This window comes from Leptonychotes weddellii, chromosome 16, assembly GCF_054177405.1.
Source record: "Leptonychotes weddellii isolate Sample4059 chromosome 16, ASM5417740v2, whole genome shotgun sequence".
In the NCBI taxonomy this organism is placed as follows: domain Eukaryota; kingdom Metazoa; phylum Chordata; class Mammalia; order Carnivora; family Phocidae; genus Leptonychotes; species Leptonychotes weddellii.
Genome location: NC_138384.1, coordinates 21,271,982 through 21,287,559, shown reverse-complemented (window position 1 = coordinate 21,287,559; position 15,578 = coordinate 21,271,982). Strand labels below are relative to the sequence as shown.

Genomic DNA, 15,578 nt, shown 5'->3' with positions numbered 1-15,578 from the left:
TTCACCCCATCTAACAAGATTATTTCAGATGATGGGTAAGGTTTTCCTCCAGCACTAACACACTTTTATTTAATGATGAAATAAAAATGTCTCTTAGAATCATGAAATTATGGGACTGGGGAACAAAAATGTTTTTCAAATAGTTTTTCAAATAGTTTCACCATAAGGTAGGCACTTGAAAATCCACACGTCGAACATGAGTCTCCCAAATCTCTTATAATTGGTATAATGATTCTATTTCCTTCAAACTTTATATACCACGTAAGGTTTGAGATGATCCCTCTAGGTATGCTTATTAAGTAAATAAGCCAGCAAGGGGCTTCACCTTGTTGCTAGTCCTACATCAAGGAGCCTTGGGAAGCCAAGCAAATGGAACGTTTATCCATTCCTATTCTGCTCACTCATCATCTCTATCAGTGTGATCATAGTTAAGAGTTACTACCCCTAAAAAAGGGAACACTTCGAAACTCACCTCCACTGCTGAACTGAAACAATCATTTTCTGAGAAAGAAGAGTTGCATATTACAGCCTTAACTATAATGGCCACTGAAAAGCAAATAAAAGGACCGGGAAAAAGATAGGAGAAATAGGACTCTCCAGTTTAATAATCTGGTTAAAAAGGGTGGCATTGTTATCTGATTTATGCATGGCCAGAAGTGAAAATTCTAAAATTGCTAATGAAAATGCATCCTTTCTGTTCTTTCTACCTTGGAATTTTGTTCCGCAGATAAATTCTCAAAGATACCTCAAATGTGTCCTTTTCAAGCCCCACATGTGTCTCTCTTCCTCTCCCCCTCTCGCCTTACTATTCTCTCTTCAAAAACAGGTTCTCGGGGCACCTGGGTGGCTCAGTTGGTTAGGCGACTGCCTTCGGCTCAGGTCATGATCCTGGAGTCCCTGGATCGAGTCCCGCATCGGGCTCCCTGCTCGGCGGGGGGTCTGCTTCTCCCTCTGACCCTCCCCCCTCTCATGTGCTCTCTGTCTCAGATAAATAAATAAAATCTTTAAAAAAAAAAAAAAAACACAGGTTCTCCTATGGTATTCCCTATCTGGGCAAAGAGCATCAGCAGGCATGTAATCTCTCACGGCAGACATGTGACTGAAAATGCAATGTACCCTTAGATGTTTCTTATCATTAACTCTTAAGTTTCTGTCACACCTATATGCTTTCTCCAGTTCCATCCAGTGAGACCACCCTCGCTTGCTAGCTCTGCTTTCACTTTTTACATGAATGCTTATGAACACCCTTTAAGTGGCTGCAGTGTGGAGAACACATCAGAAGAAGGCCACCAGACTTCATTTTCTCTGATTTCCCTGGAATCCAATTCTATGACTTAACCTACAATGCAAAACCTTTTAACGGCTTCCCAGTGATCTTAGGAAAAAGATCATGGTACTTAAAATGGTACTCCAAATCCAAATATGGCTATCTCCTGCCTAACCTAACTCTCTAGACTCGGATGGGAGTAAGATTTTTTAAATTCTTATCCAGGGACATACACCCCTCTTTCATGGGGCTTTAGGACATCCTCTTCCACCAGTTACAATGTCCACCCTCCCTATTCCCCTGGTTCCGCTTTGTTCCAGCTAATTCCTATACATCGTTCATATCTCAACTCAAGAGTCTCCATGTCTGAAAGGCCTTCCCAAGTCACCTAGGTCAGATATACTGGATAAGTGCTCACAAGAAAGGGAACATGTGGGGTGCCTCAGTGGCTCAATCGTTAAGCATCTGCCTTCAGCTCAGGTCATGATCCCAGGGTCCTGGGATCAAGCCCCGCATAGGGCTCCCTGCTCAGCAGAAAGCCTGCTTCTCCCTCTCCCACTCCCCCTGCTTCTGTTCCCTCTCTTGCTGTGTCTCTCTGTCAAATAAATAAATAAAAATAAAAATAAAAAAATAATAATAAAAAAAAGAAAGAAAGGGAACATGTACTGTGAGCATATTAAACAGTTGGAAAATAATGATTATCTCCCGGATTCATGGATGGTGCCTGCCTAGAATTTTGTTGAGATGCTTCCGAGGCAGTGCACAGCTTTAGTAGGGATGAGTAGGGTCAGTGACCACTGATGGCTGAAGGAGGAGTCAGAAGAAGTCACAAGAAGGAGGAGTGCTTATTTTTGCAAGTATATCGCATATCTGCTTTCCCCCATCAAGCACTACAGAGTTCAGTTTCTTTTATACAACAGTGGGACTATCGGTAGAACACTGTCTGAGGTGCATTTTAATCATTCTCTCAAGTTCTTAGTGGGAGGTACCACGAAACAGAGAACTAAGCACACATCTTGCAGTCAGACACCCTGGTTCTAATTCTTAGCTCCACTATTTACTATACATTGAATATTTGGAAGTTTTCTCAACTTCTTTGAAATCTGTAAACTAGGGATACATTGAGTACCAAAATGACAGGATGACAGGAGAATTGGTTGTTTCATATATATATATGCATACTTTGTGTATAATAAGCATTCAATGACTGCTATCAGTTTTTTGGATGTTGCTGAAAATTAGAACGTAAGTTCAAATAGAAACGACATACTTGGAGATTTTCACCCAATGCAGGGAACTCACTTACTTTGGGCAAATTTTGGAGGATTGTCATTAACGTCGGTAAGGGTCACTGTAAGTGTTGTGGTCCCAGACAGGCCACCAGAGTGTCCACCCATATCTTTGGCTTGGATGACAACCAGGTATTCCTCCTTGGCTTCTCTGTCCATGTTGGGAAGAGCAGTTTTTATAATTGCTGAGGGGGGAGAAATGGGAGAATGACTTTCAGACAGACAGCTCATTCAAATCGAATGTGACGACGCTCTCACGCAAACATACCCATGTGCACACATCAAGTCCCTGCTCAGATAATTTTCTGCTTTCTTTTGCCTTTTAACTGGTGTCTATGATGCCAACACTGAGAAAGATTTGTCACAGGCATTAGTGGTTAACTTGCAAAAATACATTTTATAGTATATAAAAAAGAGAACTTGCAAAAATATACATTAAAAAGTAAACTGAATGGCATACTCTTGCCTACCAAATTAAAGTATAAATCATAACATAGCCTCATCTACCCAGGAAAACCCTGGAAGTGAAAGAATCTTACAATTTATCACAGAATCCAATTCCCCTACAAGAGGAGTAAATACATAAATAGCTTGCAGGCTCTGAGGTCAAAGATAAATTGTTCTGAAGCTCACAAATACATCAGAGAGATGAAATAAATGCATTATTAGGATCAACTCAGATGAAGAAAATACCAATCAGAATTAATATAGGCAAGTGTCTAAATCCTAAGGTACTATTCAACCGCATTTATATTTTAGTTATTACATTTTCTCTATTGTAAAATAAAAACTTTAGCAAAAAATGAAGACAGAGAAGAGAGAAAGGAGGTGAAACATAAAATCATACAAAATAATATAATATCATCAGTGCTAAAATGTTCATGTTTTTTAGTTTGATATATTTTCAGGGTTTCATCCATCTGCTTCTTTATGTGTTTCACCACTAATTTAATATTCTTCTTAAAGATTCAAAATTTGGGTAGATACTTCTGAAGTTATTTTAAAAATCTTTATTTAGCCCTCTCCCTACTCTCATATCTCTTTATAGATAAATATTGCTAACATTTGGATGGGTACATTTCCAAAGCCGTTATAGGTATATGCATACAAATGTACATATATGCATATGAACATTTAACCACAAATGTGGCCGTGATATAGGCACTTTTCTGGGACTTTCTTTTATCATAGAATGGGTATCTTTGAGATCCTTTTTTGTTGTTGTTGTTAGCATATAGACATCCAACTCATTACTTCTTATAGCTGCATAATTCTTCATTCATGAATACACTATCAGTAACTTAAGCTTTCCCATATCAATGGATGTTGCACTCATTTCACTTCTTCCCATTTTAAAGAATGATTAGATATCTTACAATGATTGTACTCTATTTTTTCTGTGTCCTGCAGTGTTACTTAACTCTTCCTCACAAAACACACCTCCCACCACCATACTGCTAAAAGCTCAAAACAAAAATTACTGTGACTAGCCCAAAATATTGCTGTTGAATGGATGTGTGTTACACCTCTGGCCCAAGTTAAAGAAAACTGTCTGGATTAAAGATAATTCTATTTATTAAAGATAATTCTCTTTATTATCTTTAAGAATAAAGAATATTTATTCTTTATTATCGTGTAGGAATATCATGCATGTCCAATTCAAATTGAGGATGAGCCACTCGGTCATTTCTGAAGTTGTAATTGTGCTTTGTTTGGTTGGTTGGTTGGTTGGACTCTTAAGCTCTAATTAAATCATCTATCTGTAAAAGTTGCATGGCGTTGAAGTCCCAGAATTATTCATGTAGCAGGCGAGGCACAAGAGTGCCCAGGGAAATCTAATCCACCCAGACAGTGTGCAGGCTTTGGGAAGAGCTGTGAGTTCCAATGTACTTTACTACACCTTGACACCACTTTTATATCCGAGATTCACATGCAGGGAGCACTAATTGGATAACCCTGCTTATTTGGAAACATTGATAGTAACATAATAATATCTTTCAATATAATGGCTTGTTTCAAGATTTGATCATATCAAAATATGACTCAACAGACCATACTTATAGGATTATAAACAAAAAAAGAAGAGAAAAACAGAAATACAATAATCATGTAGACTTAGATTACTGTGTAGAAAAACAAACGTGAACAAAAAACAACAACAATAACAACAAAACCTCATCAATAACAACAAAACCTCAACAAAACCAACCTCATGAGATGCCAGTCTGGCTACTCTGCCATGGATATATATTCCGTAACTCAGAATATCTTCATTACGGGCCCAATTCCAGTAGAAAGGATTAGAAAATTGTTTTACTCCCATAATAGTTATATGAATGTTTGTAAAGTTTAGGTACCATCACATTCTAAGGTCATCATGAATTAAAGCCATACATTGGTCTTTGGAATTTGGCACACAATGTCTAATAATCAGAGGAAACTAATATAATTCCCCAAGGAAGACAGAGGTTTTTTTTTGTTTGTTTTTTTCAAATGAGTAGATGGGTTGACGTCTACACATGAGTCCTTTGAGGTTACTTCAGAGGAAGAATTTTTATAATTTCCTCAGACCCAGAGAAGTGTGCTATGTATTATTCTCATCATTTTTTTAAAATATATTATGAGAGTCTAAGAAAAAAAAAAAACCCTGTAATGTCTCTCAGACAACTTGGAATTAAAATAGTTCTGAGTCTCAGTTATAATAGCATACTTAGGTTTAATGACTATGAGTTATATCAAAATATGAGAGAAGCATTATGATGGAGGGATTTGCTTAAATGGGACAAGAAGAGCTCCACAGGTCTCCATCTATTACAGAAATGTTTACGCTCTCCACCATCAAGGTATACTCAGTACTCATAATACCAAATACACTTATCTCTTGACAAGTTTGAGTCCCCTTATAAATGCTCCCTCATGTTGAAGTCAAGCAAGTTTGGTTTCTCATGTTATTCTCACACTTGCTAGCTTTGTGACCATGAACAAATTATTAAACTCATCAGGACTCAATATCTTGCCCTATCAGATGGAAACAATAATCAGCCTCCCATTGTGGGTATGCTGAGATGGTGTGAGAGAATTCATGCAAAGTTCTTGGCATACACTAGTTACCCAATTATGCTATTTCCCTTCCCCTTTTCCCTTCCCAGCCATAATTTATTTAATGCTTATCTGGATGATGGTTACAGTGCTAAACATTCTCCAACTGCCCCTCCAGATCCACTTTCCAGCATTTTCCACCTACTCTTGGCATGGAAGAGTGACCGTTATGGATTGCCTCAATGAGCTTTCTTTTTCTTTCTTTCTTTCTTTCCTTTTTTTCTTTCTTTCTTTCTTCTTTTTCTTTCTTTCTTTCTCTTTCCTTTCTTTCTTTTCTTTCTCTCTTTCCTTTTTTTTTTTAAATTTATTTATTAGAGAGAGAGAGTGAGAGAGAGTGCGCAAGAGGGGGTAGGGTTAGAGGGAGAAGCAGACTCCCTGCCGAGCAGAGAGCCCAATGTGGGACTCGATCCCGGGACTCCGGGATCATGACCTGAGCCGAAGGCAGTCGCCTAACCAACTGAGCCAGCCAGGCGCCCTTTTTTCTTTCCTTTCTTTTTCTTTCTTTCTTTCTTTCTTTCTTTCTTTCTTTCTTTCTTTCTTTCTTTCTTTCTTTCTTTCTTTCCTTTCTTTCTTTCTTTCCTTCCTCCCTCCCTCCTTCCTTTCTTTCTTTCTTTTTAAGATTCATTCATTAGAGAAAGGGAGAGAGAGAGAGAGCACAAGTGGGAGTAGGGGCAGAGGGAGAGAATCCCATGCAGACTCCTCACTGAGTGGGGGGTCCAACGCAGAGCTGGATTTCACGACCCCAAGATCATGACCTGAACCAAAATCAAGAGTTGGACGCTCAACTGACTGAGCCACCCAGGCATCCCTGGACTTCCTTACTTTCTGACTCTGCATTAGACTCAACCAACATACATTACCCTAGGAGATTGTGAGGATGTAGCAGGTAAGTTCCAGATTCCCCAAATACCCCAAACATATGTTTGGCCAGTCTATGGTTAGTATCTTCAGATATTGCTAGAACAAAACTCTAGTGTCCAATAGCTGCCCCAATTCCTTGTTCTCTCAGGCCTAGGGATGATGAAGACACCTCTGCTGCTAGCCTTGGGGTTCTTGGTATCCCTGGATGGTCTCTCTTAACCTGGCCAAGCTTTCATCAATAGTTCCTTCATTAAACTCTCCTCAATCACCCCATTCCTGCCAAGACCCTAAAAGTATGGTTAGGATACTGGTTCATTATCCAAGGGTCAAACATGTTTCCAGCATGTCATTCTTACACAGACATCTACAGTTCAAAAGTACTTCAGTGTAATAACATATTGCCCCTTGACATGGCAGGGCAGGTATTGGCTTCCCCATTGGAAAAAAAGAGAATAATAGCTATCCCATTAAATGAAGTTGCTCAAGAGGACCCAGCTGGAAAGCTGCACATGGAAGTCTTCACACTTTCTCTTTTCTTAGAAAACACTAGGAGTGGGTTTTCTGATTTCTAAGGTAAGCAAGGAGTCTCTCCAAGTTTTCTTTAGGGCATTCAGCATACTTCATTGGCTTCGGTGCAAACTGTATAATGAACAGCTCTTGCTTTCTGAGCTGCCTCTAGTCAACCTCACAACTAGCAATGACTCATTAGAAAATTCAAGACAGAATTTCTGGAACATTTTTCCTGCTACCTTGTAGCCATAAAAGCATGCTAGGAAAAACCCCAAGTGCTCTTGGCCCTCCCCTTTTTCTCCTCATATTGGGGCATATGTACACATCACTAAAACCTTTTTTAAAATTCCTATTCAAAGGCAGATCATTTCACCTACATAGATGTTGCAGTATGATGATAAACTCCTAAAACAGGAGCTTAAAATTGTCTTAAAAGTTGCCTCTACTTCTCCCCTGAATTATTTGCTTTGGCTCACATGTTCTCCCAAGCTTTAGGCTGTTTCTTTTATAGGCAAAAGAGAGAACTTCCTTATTTTAAAAAGTATTGTTTGGTATCAAATACCACCTCGCACAGAGCAGAAAATATAACGTTATTTTTCCTCTCAGGTTTGTGAAGTCAAAAATTTTGACCTATGTAAAAAGTTATGGAAATCCTCAGTTAAATGGCATTTTTATCCATTTTCAACTTTTATTTTAAAACAGCAGACAGGAGATCCCTATACCCTTTCTGCTAAAAACAAAGCAACTTGAAACATCTTTGATGGTGCTGATTTCAAATAGCTTCCCACTCCCCAAGACGAGAATTGTGTCCATCTTTTTTCACCAAAGTGGTGAAGCAAAATTAATGCTCATGTCTTCCCACATGCTTATAGTTACACATTTTCAATGCCCAGCTATGTTTCTAGAAGCTTAAATATTATGTTTAAACTTCCATTATATCAACTTGGCAACAAATTAGAGTTTTCAATTTTATGGCAAGCAGTATGATAAAATGCTTTCTTCTGGGGCAGTGAGTCTTTGATGTAGGCATTTGATCAATAGCCTCACAAAAAAAGAAAATCAACTTAGCTAATTAAACATGGTAATATCAGGATTGACTTGGAGTTGATACAATTAAAAATATCACATCTTTTGTCTTTGACGTTTATAAAATTCCCAATGCAGTAATAGTCCTAGTGTTTATATGTAGACCCTTTACCTAGTTACCCTTGGATAAATCATGGAACATCCTTGGGACAAACTTTTTTCCTTGAAAATAGGAGCCTCTAAGATTTTGAGGAGAAGAAAAAACAAAACAAAACAAAAACATAGTTGATGTTCAGGAGGATGAGCCTGTCCTGCTGGATTCTCAACAGCGTTAAATGAAAAGTCAATTCAGAAGAGGGAATATAAACAATCACATTTTAGAAGAGTTTCCCTGGAACTTCATTTTGAAAATCTAACCTAATTAGAAATTTCATGAGAATGAATGAGAACCCATTCTCCATGAATTTAATTCAGTGGGGATTTTGAACCTGACACTGGAGAGTGGGGTGGGAATGTGTGAAATGGGAGGTGAACCTTGGTAGGATTACTAAGGAGGGAAAAGGGGAATCATCTTGCCCTGAAATTGGCATTCATTACCCTATTGTGAGTAGATTCTCTTGTACTTAAAAGACATGATTTTATCTTAACTTTATTCAATCAAATGAAGATTTCCCGGTTGCAGTAGTTTAAAAATTTTAAGTCATAGGCTGGCCTTAAGTTCTCCCTAAGTGCTAAACAGCTGTTACTTCTGTCTCATTATCCAGGAGTACTTCTGATTAGAATGCAATTTCAGTCATCTCAAAAATTTTAAACTTCTGTGTGTGTGTGTGTGTGTGTGTGTGTCTGTATGTGTGTTTACCATTGTCTTTGGTGTTATCATTTGAGAAGCATTTTGTATCCATCATGAAGCCTTCTTTTTATAATTTCTGTGATATCACCAGATTGAGAGACTTCATGAGAAAGGCAAGGAGATGCTGATTAACTCCTTTATCATTCTGAAGGCTGATTACTGTAATTCACTCTTTGCGGGTCTCCCAGATTGTGCCGTTCAAAGATTGCAGTTGATATAAAATGCTGTGCTAGACTCCTCTTATGAATAAAACTTGTTGAACACATTATCCTGGTTATGAAACCACTAGCTTTGTTATTCCCCAAAACTCTTACCAATTCACTGTGCAATTATCATTTTACTATCTATGAAAAAAAGGTCTCTCATTTATGAGATTAAGTGATACAAATTCACCAGGGATAAATTCCTTTTGGGCACCATATATTGTATCCACTATTTCTGCTAACCATGTGATTTGTACTACATGCTGCCATGAATGAGGGGTAAAGGATACACAACCAGAGATGCATCAACACATGCCCACCTTATCCTTGATTAGTAGCATCAGTATAATAACTGCAATAATGTCAAACTTGCACAGATATATCACAAAGGAGAAAGTGAATCATTATAAAACTCTTTACCCTCCCTGAGGTTCAAAAATGTGCATTTCCCTTTCTTTGTGACTCTAATTTATGAGTTAGCTAGAGAGGTGATGATAGATAGATGGATGATAGATAGGTTGATAGAAACACAAACAGATAGAATGGTCTAGATTTGGAAAAACTAGATGTCTCATATATTCCTCATGCTTTTGTAAAATATTACAATATAATTGTAAAGCTAATGAGTTAAATGTATCAGGAATCAAAAGCTTATTTATATACTTTAATTTGGCATTTTTAAAACTAAGAACTTATTCCAAGGAAATTATAAATTTTCCTTTTCCAGATATCTCAAATTTTTAAAGTAAGATGTTCACTTTTTTTGTATGATATTTTTAAAACGTCAAGCAATTTAAATATGCAACAGTTGGGAAATATTAAATTAGTGGTGAAGGTTATAGAGATCAAAAGTTAGAATGTTAAGCAGATGTTAAAAAATGTGTTATATAAATTCTGTAGCAACATAAAATGTTTATAACAATTCTTAAATTTTAAAAATAACATGAAATGACTATTCTATATTATAATGTGCTTAAAATTCATCAAAGAGTATAAACAAAGATAATGTGATGTGTTTTTGTGAAGGAATTGAAGGTTGCCTCCTCCCCCAAATTTCTCAGCACAATGTTATGGAAACAGAAGAGTATATGTTTTAGAACATGAACTCTGAGGTTATACAAATGAGAAATTATTTTGATCTGATACTACCAGCCATGTGATCTTGGGTAAATCACTGAAACTCCCTGAAGCTTACCAATATTATATATAAAATGTTATTAACTGCCAAACAAGAGTTTAAAGTTGATATTATTATATGAAAAGTAAAAAGCCAAGTGTCTTACTTTATACATATATAGATATAAATACAGATATAGATGCCCTCACGGAGATATATGTAAATATATATTTCACATTTATTTTTATATATTCATATTTACACATATATATACTCACAGATATGTTTAATTTTGTATTTACATTTTATAAATGTAGACATATACATGGATATGTATGTAAATAAAATTTAGTTATTAATTTAGTGGTAATAATTAAACTTATTTAAAATATGATATTCAGCAATGCTACAAAGTATAAACATCCCACATCACCTTCAAAATAGTAATTTCCCCATAGTGATTTCCAGATGACAGACAAAATTTATTGTTTGCATTTAAATCTCTACATGATTTGTATCCAAACTCATCTTTTATTACAACATTCTGCATAGCATATGCCCTTCATTCCCCAGACACTTACCTTGCTTCAGATTCTTCCACTGACTTTAGTGCCTTCACTACTCTGTGTGGATCATGCAACCTAGACCACCCTTGCCCTTTACTGGAGCTCTTAAAATTCCATCCATCCCTTCAGGCCCAGCTCTGATGTTTCAGAGGCTGAGAGGCCTTCCCAGGTAGAACTAATTACTCTCTTCCTTTTGATCTTCCACACCTTTGTTAGCCACCTTCTTATAGCATTTACTTTCATGTTTCTTCTCCATTTCATCACTTCCCCCATGATTTTAACCTGTTCTGATAGTAAATCATTGTAGACAGGAACCATGTCTCATTCATTCTCACATGCCAGAACCAAAATCACAATTCCTGCACATAATAAGTATGGACAAATGTAGGAGAGAAAAAGACAATCCAAGGCGGAAGAGAGAAGGTATATGGGAGTGAAGAGGGAGGGAGAAAGAAACAGAAAATAAAATGGTAACTGGGGGTTCTTCTAGCTGCTTTCAGAGCTCAGCGCTGGACTATGGAAGCACTCAATGTTAATAACTGTCATGTCTCAGGGACCAGAGGCATTTAGGTACAATTACAAGGTAGCAGAGGAAATAAAAGGCATCTGAATCATCAAGAAAGAAGTCAGACTTTCACTATTTGCAGACAACATGATACTATATGTAGAAAGCCCTGAAGACCCCACCAAAAAGTTGACAGAACTAAATCATGAATTCAGCAAAGTTTCAGTATATAAAATCAATGTACAATCTGTTACATTTCTACACACCAAAGATGAAGCAGCAGAAAAAGAAATCAAGGAATCGATCCTATTTGCAATTGCACCAAAACAAGTAAGATACCTAGGAATAAATCTAAATAAAGAGGTAAAAGATCTGTACTCTGAAAACTATAGAACACTTATGAAAGAAACTGGAGAGGACACAAAGAAGTGGAAAAGTGTTCCATTCTCATGGATTGGAAGAACAAATATTAATAAAATGTGTATACTATCCAAAGCAATCTATACATTTAATGCAATCCCTATCAAAATACCACCAGCATTTTTCACAGAGCTAGAACAAACACTCCTAAAATTTGTATGGAACCACAAAAGATTCCGAATAGCCAAAGCAATTCTGAAAAAGGAAAACAAAACTGGAGGCATCACAATCCCAGATTTTAAGCTTTATTACAAAGCTATAGTCATCAAGACAGTATGGTACTGGCACAAAAACAGACAGATAGATCAATGGAACAGAAGAGAGAACCCAGAAATGGACCCACAACTATATGGTCAACTAATCTTTGACAAAGCTGTGAAGAATATCCCATGGAAAAAAGACAGTCTCTTCAACAAATGGCATTGGGAAAACTGGACAGCAACATGCAGAAGAATGAAACTGGACCACTTTCTTGCACCATACACAAAAATAAATTCAAAGTGGATGAAAGATCTAAATGTGAGACAGGAAATCATCAAAATCCTAGAGGAGAGCACAGGGAGAAACCCCTTTGACTTTGGCCATAGCAACTTCTTACTAGACACATCACTGGAGGCAAGGGGGAAAAAAGCAAAAATGAACTATTGGGACATCATCAAGGTAAAAATGTTCTGCACAGTGAGGGAAACAATCAACAAAACTAAAAGGCAGCCTATGGAATGGGAGAAGATATTTGCAAATGACATATCTGATAAAGTGTTAGTATCCAAAATCTATAAAGAACTTATCAAACCCAACACCCAAAAACCAAATAATCCAGTTAAAAAATGCAAAGAAGACATGAATAGACACCGTTCCAAAGAAGACATTCAGATGGCTAACAGGCACATGAAAAGATGCTCAACATCACTTATTATCAGAGAAATACAAATCAAAACCACAATGAGATCACCTTACACCTGTCAGAATAGCAAAAATTAACATGCAAGAAACAACAAGTGTTGGCAAAGATGTGGAGAAAGGGGAGTTCTCTTGCACTGCTGGTGGGAATGCAAAATGGTTCAGCCACTCTGGAGAACAGTATGGAGATTCCTCAAAAAGCTAAAAATAGAACTACCCTATGATCCAGCAATTCCACAACTAGGTATTCACCCAAAGGATACAAAAATATAGATTCGAAGGGGCATATGCCCCTCTAAGTTTACAGCAGCATTATCAACAATAGCCGAACTATGGAGAGAGCCCAAATGTCCATCAACGAAGAATGGATAAAGAAGATGTGGTGTGTGTATCTCTATCTCTATCTCTAGCTATATCTCAAACGGAATATTACTCCGCTATCAAAAGAATGGAATCTTGCCATTTTCAACAATGTGCATGGAGCTAGAGTGTGTTATGGTAAGTGAATTAAGTTAGCCAGAGAAAGACAAATACCATATGATCTCACTCATAAAGGAGAGAGGGAAACAAACCATAAGAGATTCTTAACAATAGAGAACAAACTGAGGGTTGATGGAGGGAGGTACGGGGGGGTGGGCTAGATGGGTGATGGTTATTAAGGAGGGCACTGTTTGTGATGATCACTGTGTGTTGCATATAAGTGATGAACCACTGAATTCTACTCCAGAAACAGATATTGCACTGTATGTTAACTAAAATTTAAATAAAACAATAAAAAAAAAAGGTAGCAAGATCACTTAGTGGGGAAGAGGATGTCAAGATTTGAACTTAAGTCTTGCTGCCTTCAAGGCTCCAAGGAGGATCAAAGGCTACTCCATACCATCTCAAGGGTCATGATCAGTTTGCCAAGAGGAAGGGCATAACACACGTCAATGAACGCCAGTGAGGAGAGTGTGTTCTTCAGATTAAAGAACGTAGGGACTCTCACCGTTTCTCTAGATATTTACCCATTTCATAATTGACATTTGTATTTATTAAATGTCTCAGTATAAATTTGTGGTGCAGTGTTCTACTATTTCAGATATTCCCAGGATTACTCAGAAAAGGGGGTAATACTGATGAGCTATGTATCCTAATAACATTTCATGAATTAATTGAGGGTGAATTCATGAAAAAAACATTGCTTTGATTGACATCCTTTACCAATGATGTTTTAGTCATACTTGTTATTTTTGAAATTGCATTATTATTTATTTCTCTTGGCATATATATCTGTGGATATATATAGAGAGATGGTATCTGATTTTTCCTAAAATAAGCCATAGGAAAACTTAGTTGAAAATCTATTGTGACATGAATATCAGGGATTATGAATGTGGTTCAGCAATGAAAAAGGTTTTAGGCCAGGTCACACAGACTGTGGCTGAACGAAGACCCAAATCTGGGTCTGCAGAATCTTAGTTATGATGTGTTAATAAAATAATATACTCTCCTTTTGCCAAAAAATCTCTACGGAATACTTAGTAAGACATTTGTCTAACCATCTTCTCCTATGCTATTACAGCATCTTAACCTGACTGTTTGACAGACATGACTTCTTCACATAGACTTTATATATTAACCTCTACTTGACCTTCCCCATTTGTGTTTGAAAACTGTTACTAGAGAACAGCAAGCTTGAAAGCTTTAAATCAGAACACTGAGGACCATTCAAGTATCTCAATGTGTACAAATTGCTTCCTTATATGAGAATTTCCTGTCTTGGGCGCCTGGGTGGCTCAGTTGGTTAAGCGACTGCCTTCGGCTCAGGTCATGATCCTGGAGTCCCAGGATCGAGTCCCGCATTGGGCTCCCTGCTCGGCGGGGAGTCTGCTTCTCCCTCTGGCCCTCCCCCCTCTCATGCTCTCTCTCTCTCAAATAAATAAATAAAATCTAAAAAAAAAAAAAAAAAGAATTTCCTGTCTTGTAAAGCAGTATATTCTTTGACTAAATAACTATAACTTCTTAATTACCCTACTCTGTGGATCACAGCCATGTCTATCCCCATTTCTTTATGGAAGAACATATAAAATAGTTTTAAGTGAATTAACAATGATATCCTGTCTCTATATTTTTACACACACGGTGCAGAGTGACTTTAGTATAGGGACTGTCCCTTCTGTCGCTCCCCGATTCTTCTATTAAATAATTCTGCACAGGCCACCATTTATAGCATCAACACATGGCTAGCCAATAAATGATGCTACTCAATTCCAAGTTATACTGAAATACTTGCAATTATTCCTATTCAGAATTAAGGTGAAATTTCTTTTCCCCTAAATGAAAACACTGCCAGGGACTCCTCAATCAAGTGAAATTATTTCTGTGAAGAGCATGATGGCACTATTCTTTCCTTAAGCCACATTTCCAATAACTAATTATACGTATAATAAGTATGGGTGGTTTAAAAAAGCAAAGTGAAAGTCGCTAAAAAATTGGATGCTTTCTCCTAGCAGTTGAGAACTTAAGCAGATGAGAATGGCAGGGTTGTGGAGCAGAGAAAGCACAGGCTGTACGGTTCCCTACTACGAAATAGAGCCAGGACTGACATCTGAGTCTAAATAAAGTTAAGCAACTCTTCAACCCAGAACCTCAGTCTCTTCGTCTATGAAACAGAGATGGAAACACCTAACAGACATTATATGGAATAACTTCTAACATTGTTCAAAGAGCATAACAGACACTCAAAACAAAATTTAATTGAAGTGTTATGATAGGATCCTCAAATGCTAAAATAGCCCTGATTCCACTCATGCTCCATTGGAACTTTCTGGCCCCAGATCTCAGTCAGACATAACATGTCATATGGATCAAGGCCTGACAATAGAGGCTAGTAGAACAGGGCATTTTTAGAGCTTAGGATTTGATATCAGACAATGGGGTTGATTCTGGCCCCTTCACTTCGAAGTATGGTAAGTAACCTGAG

The 15,578-nt window shown here is 37.3% G+C and overlaps 1 protein-coding gene across 2 annotated transcripts in view; it reads right to left on the bottom strand.

The window, feature by feature from the left end:
- Nucleotides 1–15,578, bottom strand: part of CDH8 (cadherin 8) — a 349,453-nt gene that overhangs the window by 156,156 nt on the left and 177,719 nt on the right. For both annotated transcript variants that reach the window (XM_081806499.1, XM_081806500.1), the window contains exon 5: nt 2,574–2,741. In XM_081806499.1, coding sequence (XP_081662625.1) covers nt 2,574–2,741 — 168 coding nt within the window. The remainder of the gene's footprint in view (nt 1–2,573; nt 2,742–15,578) is intronic.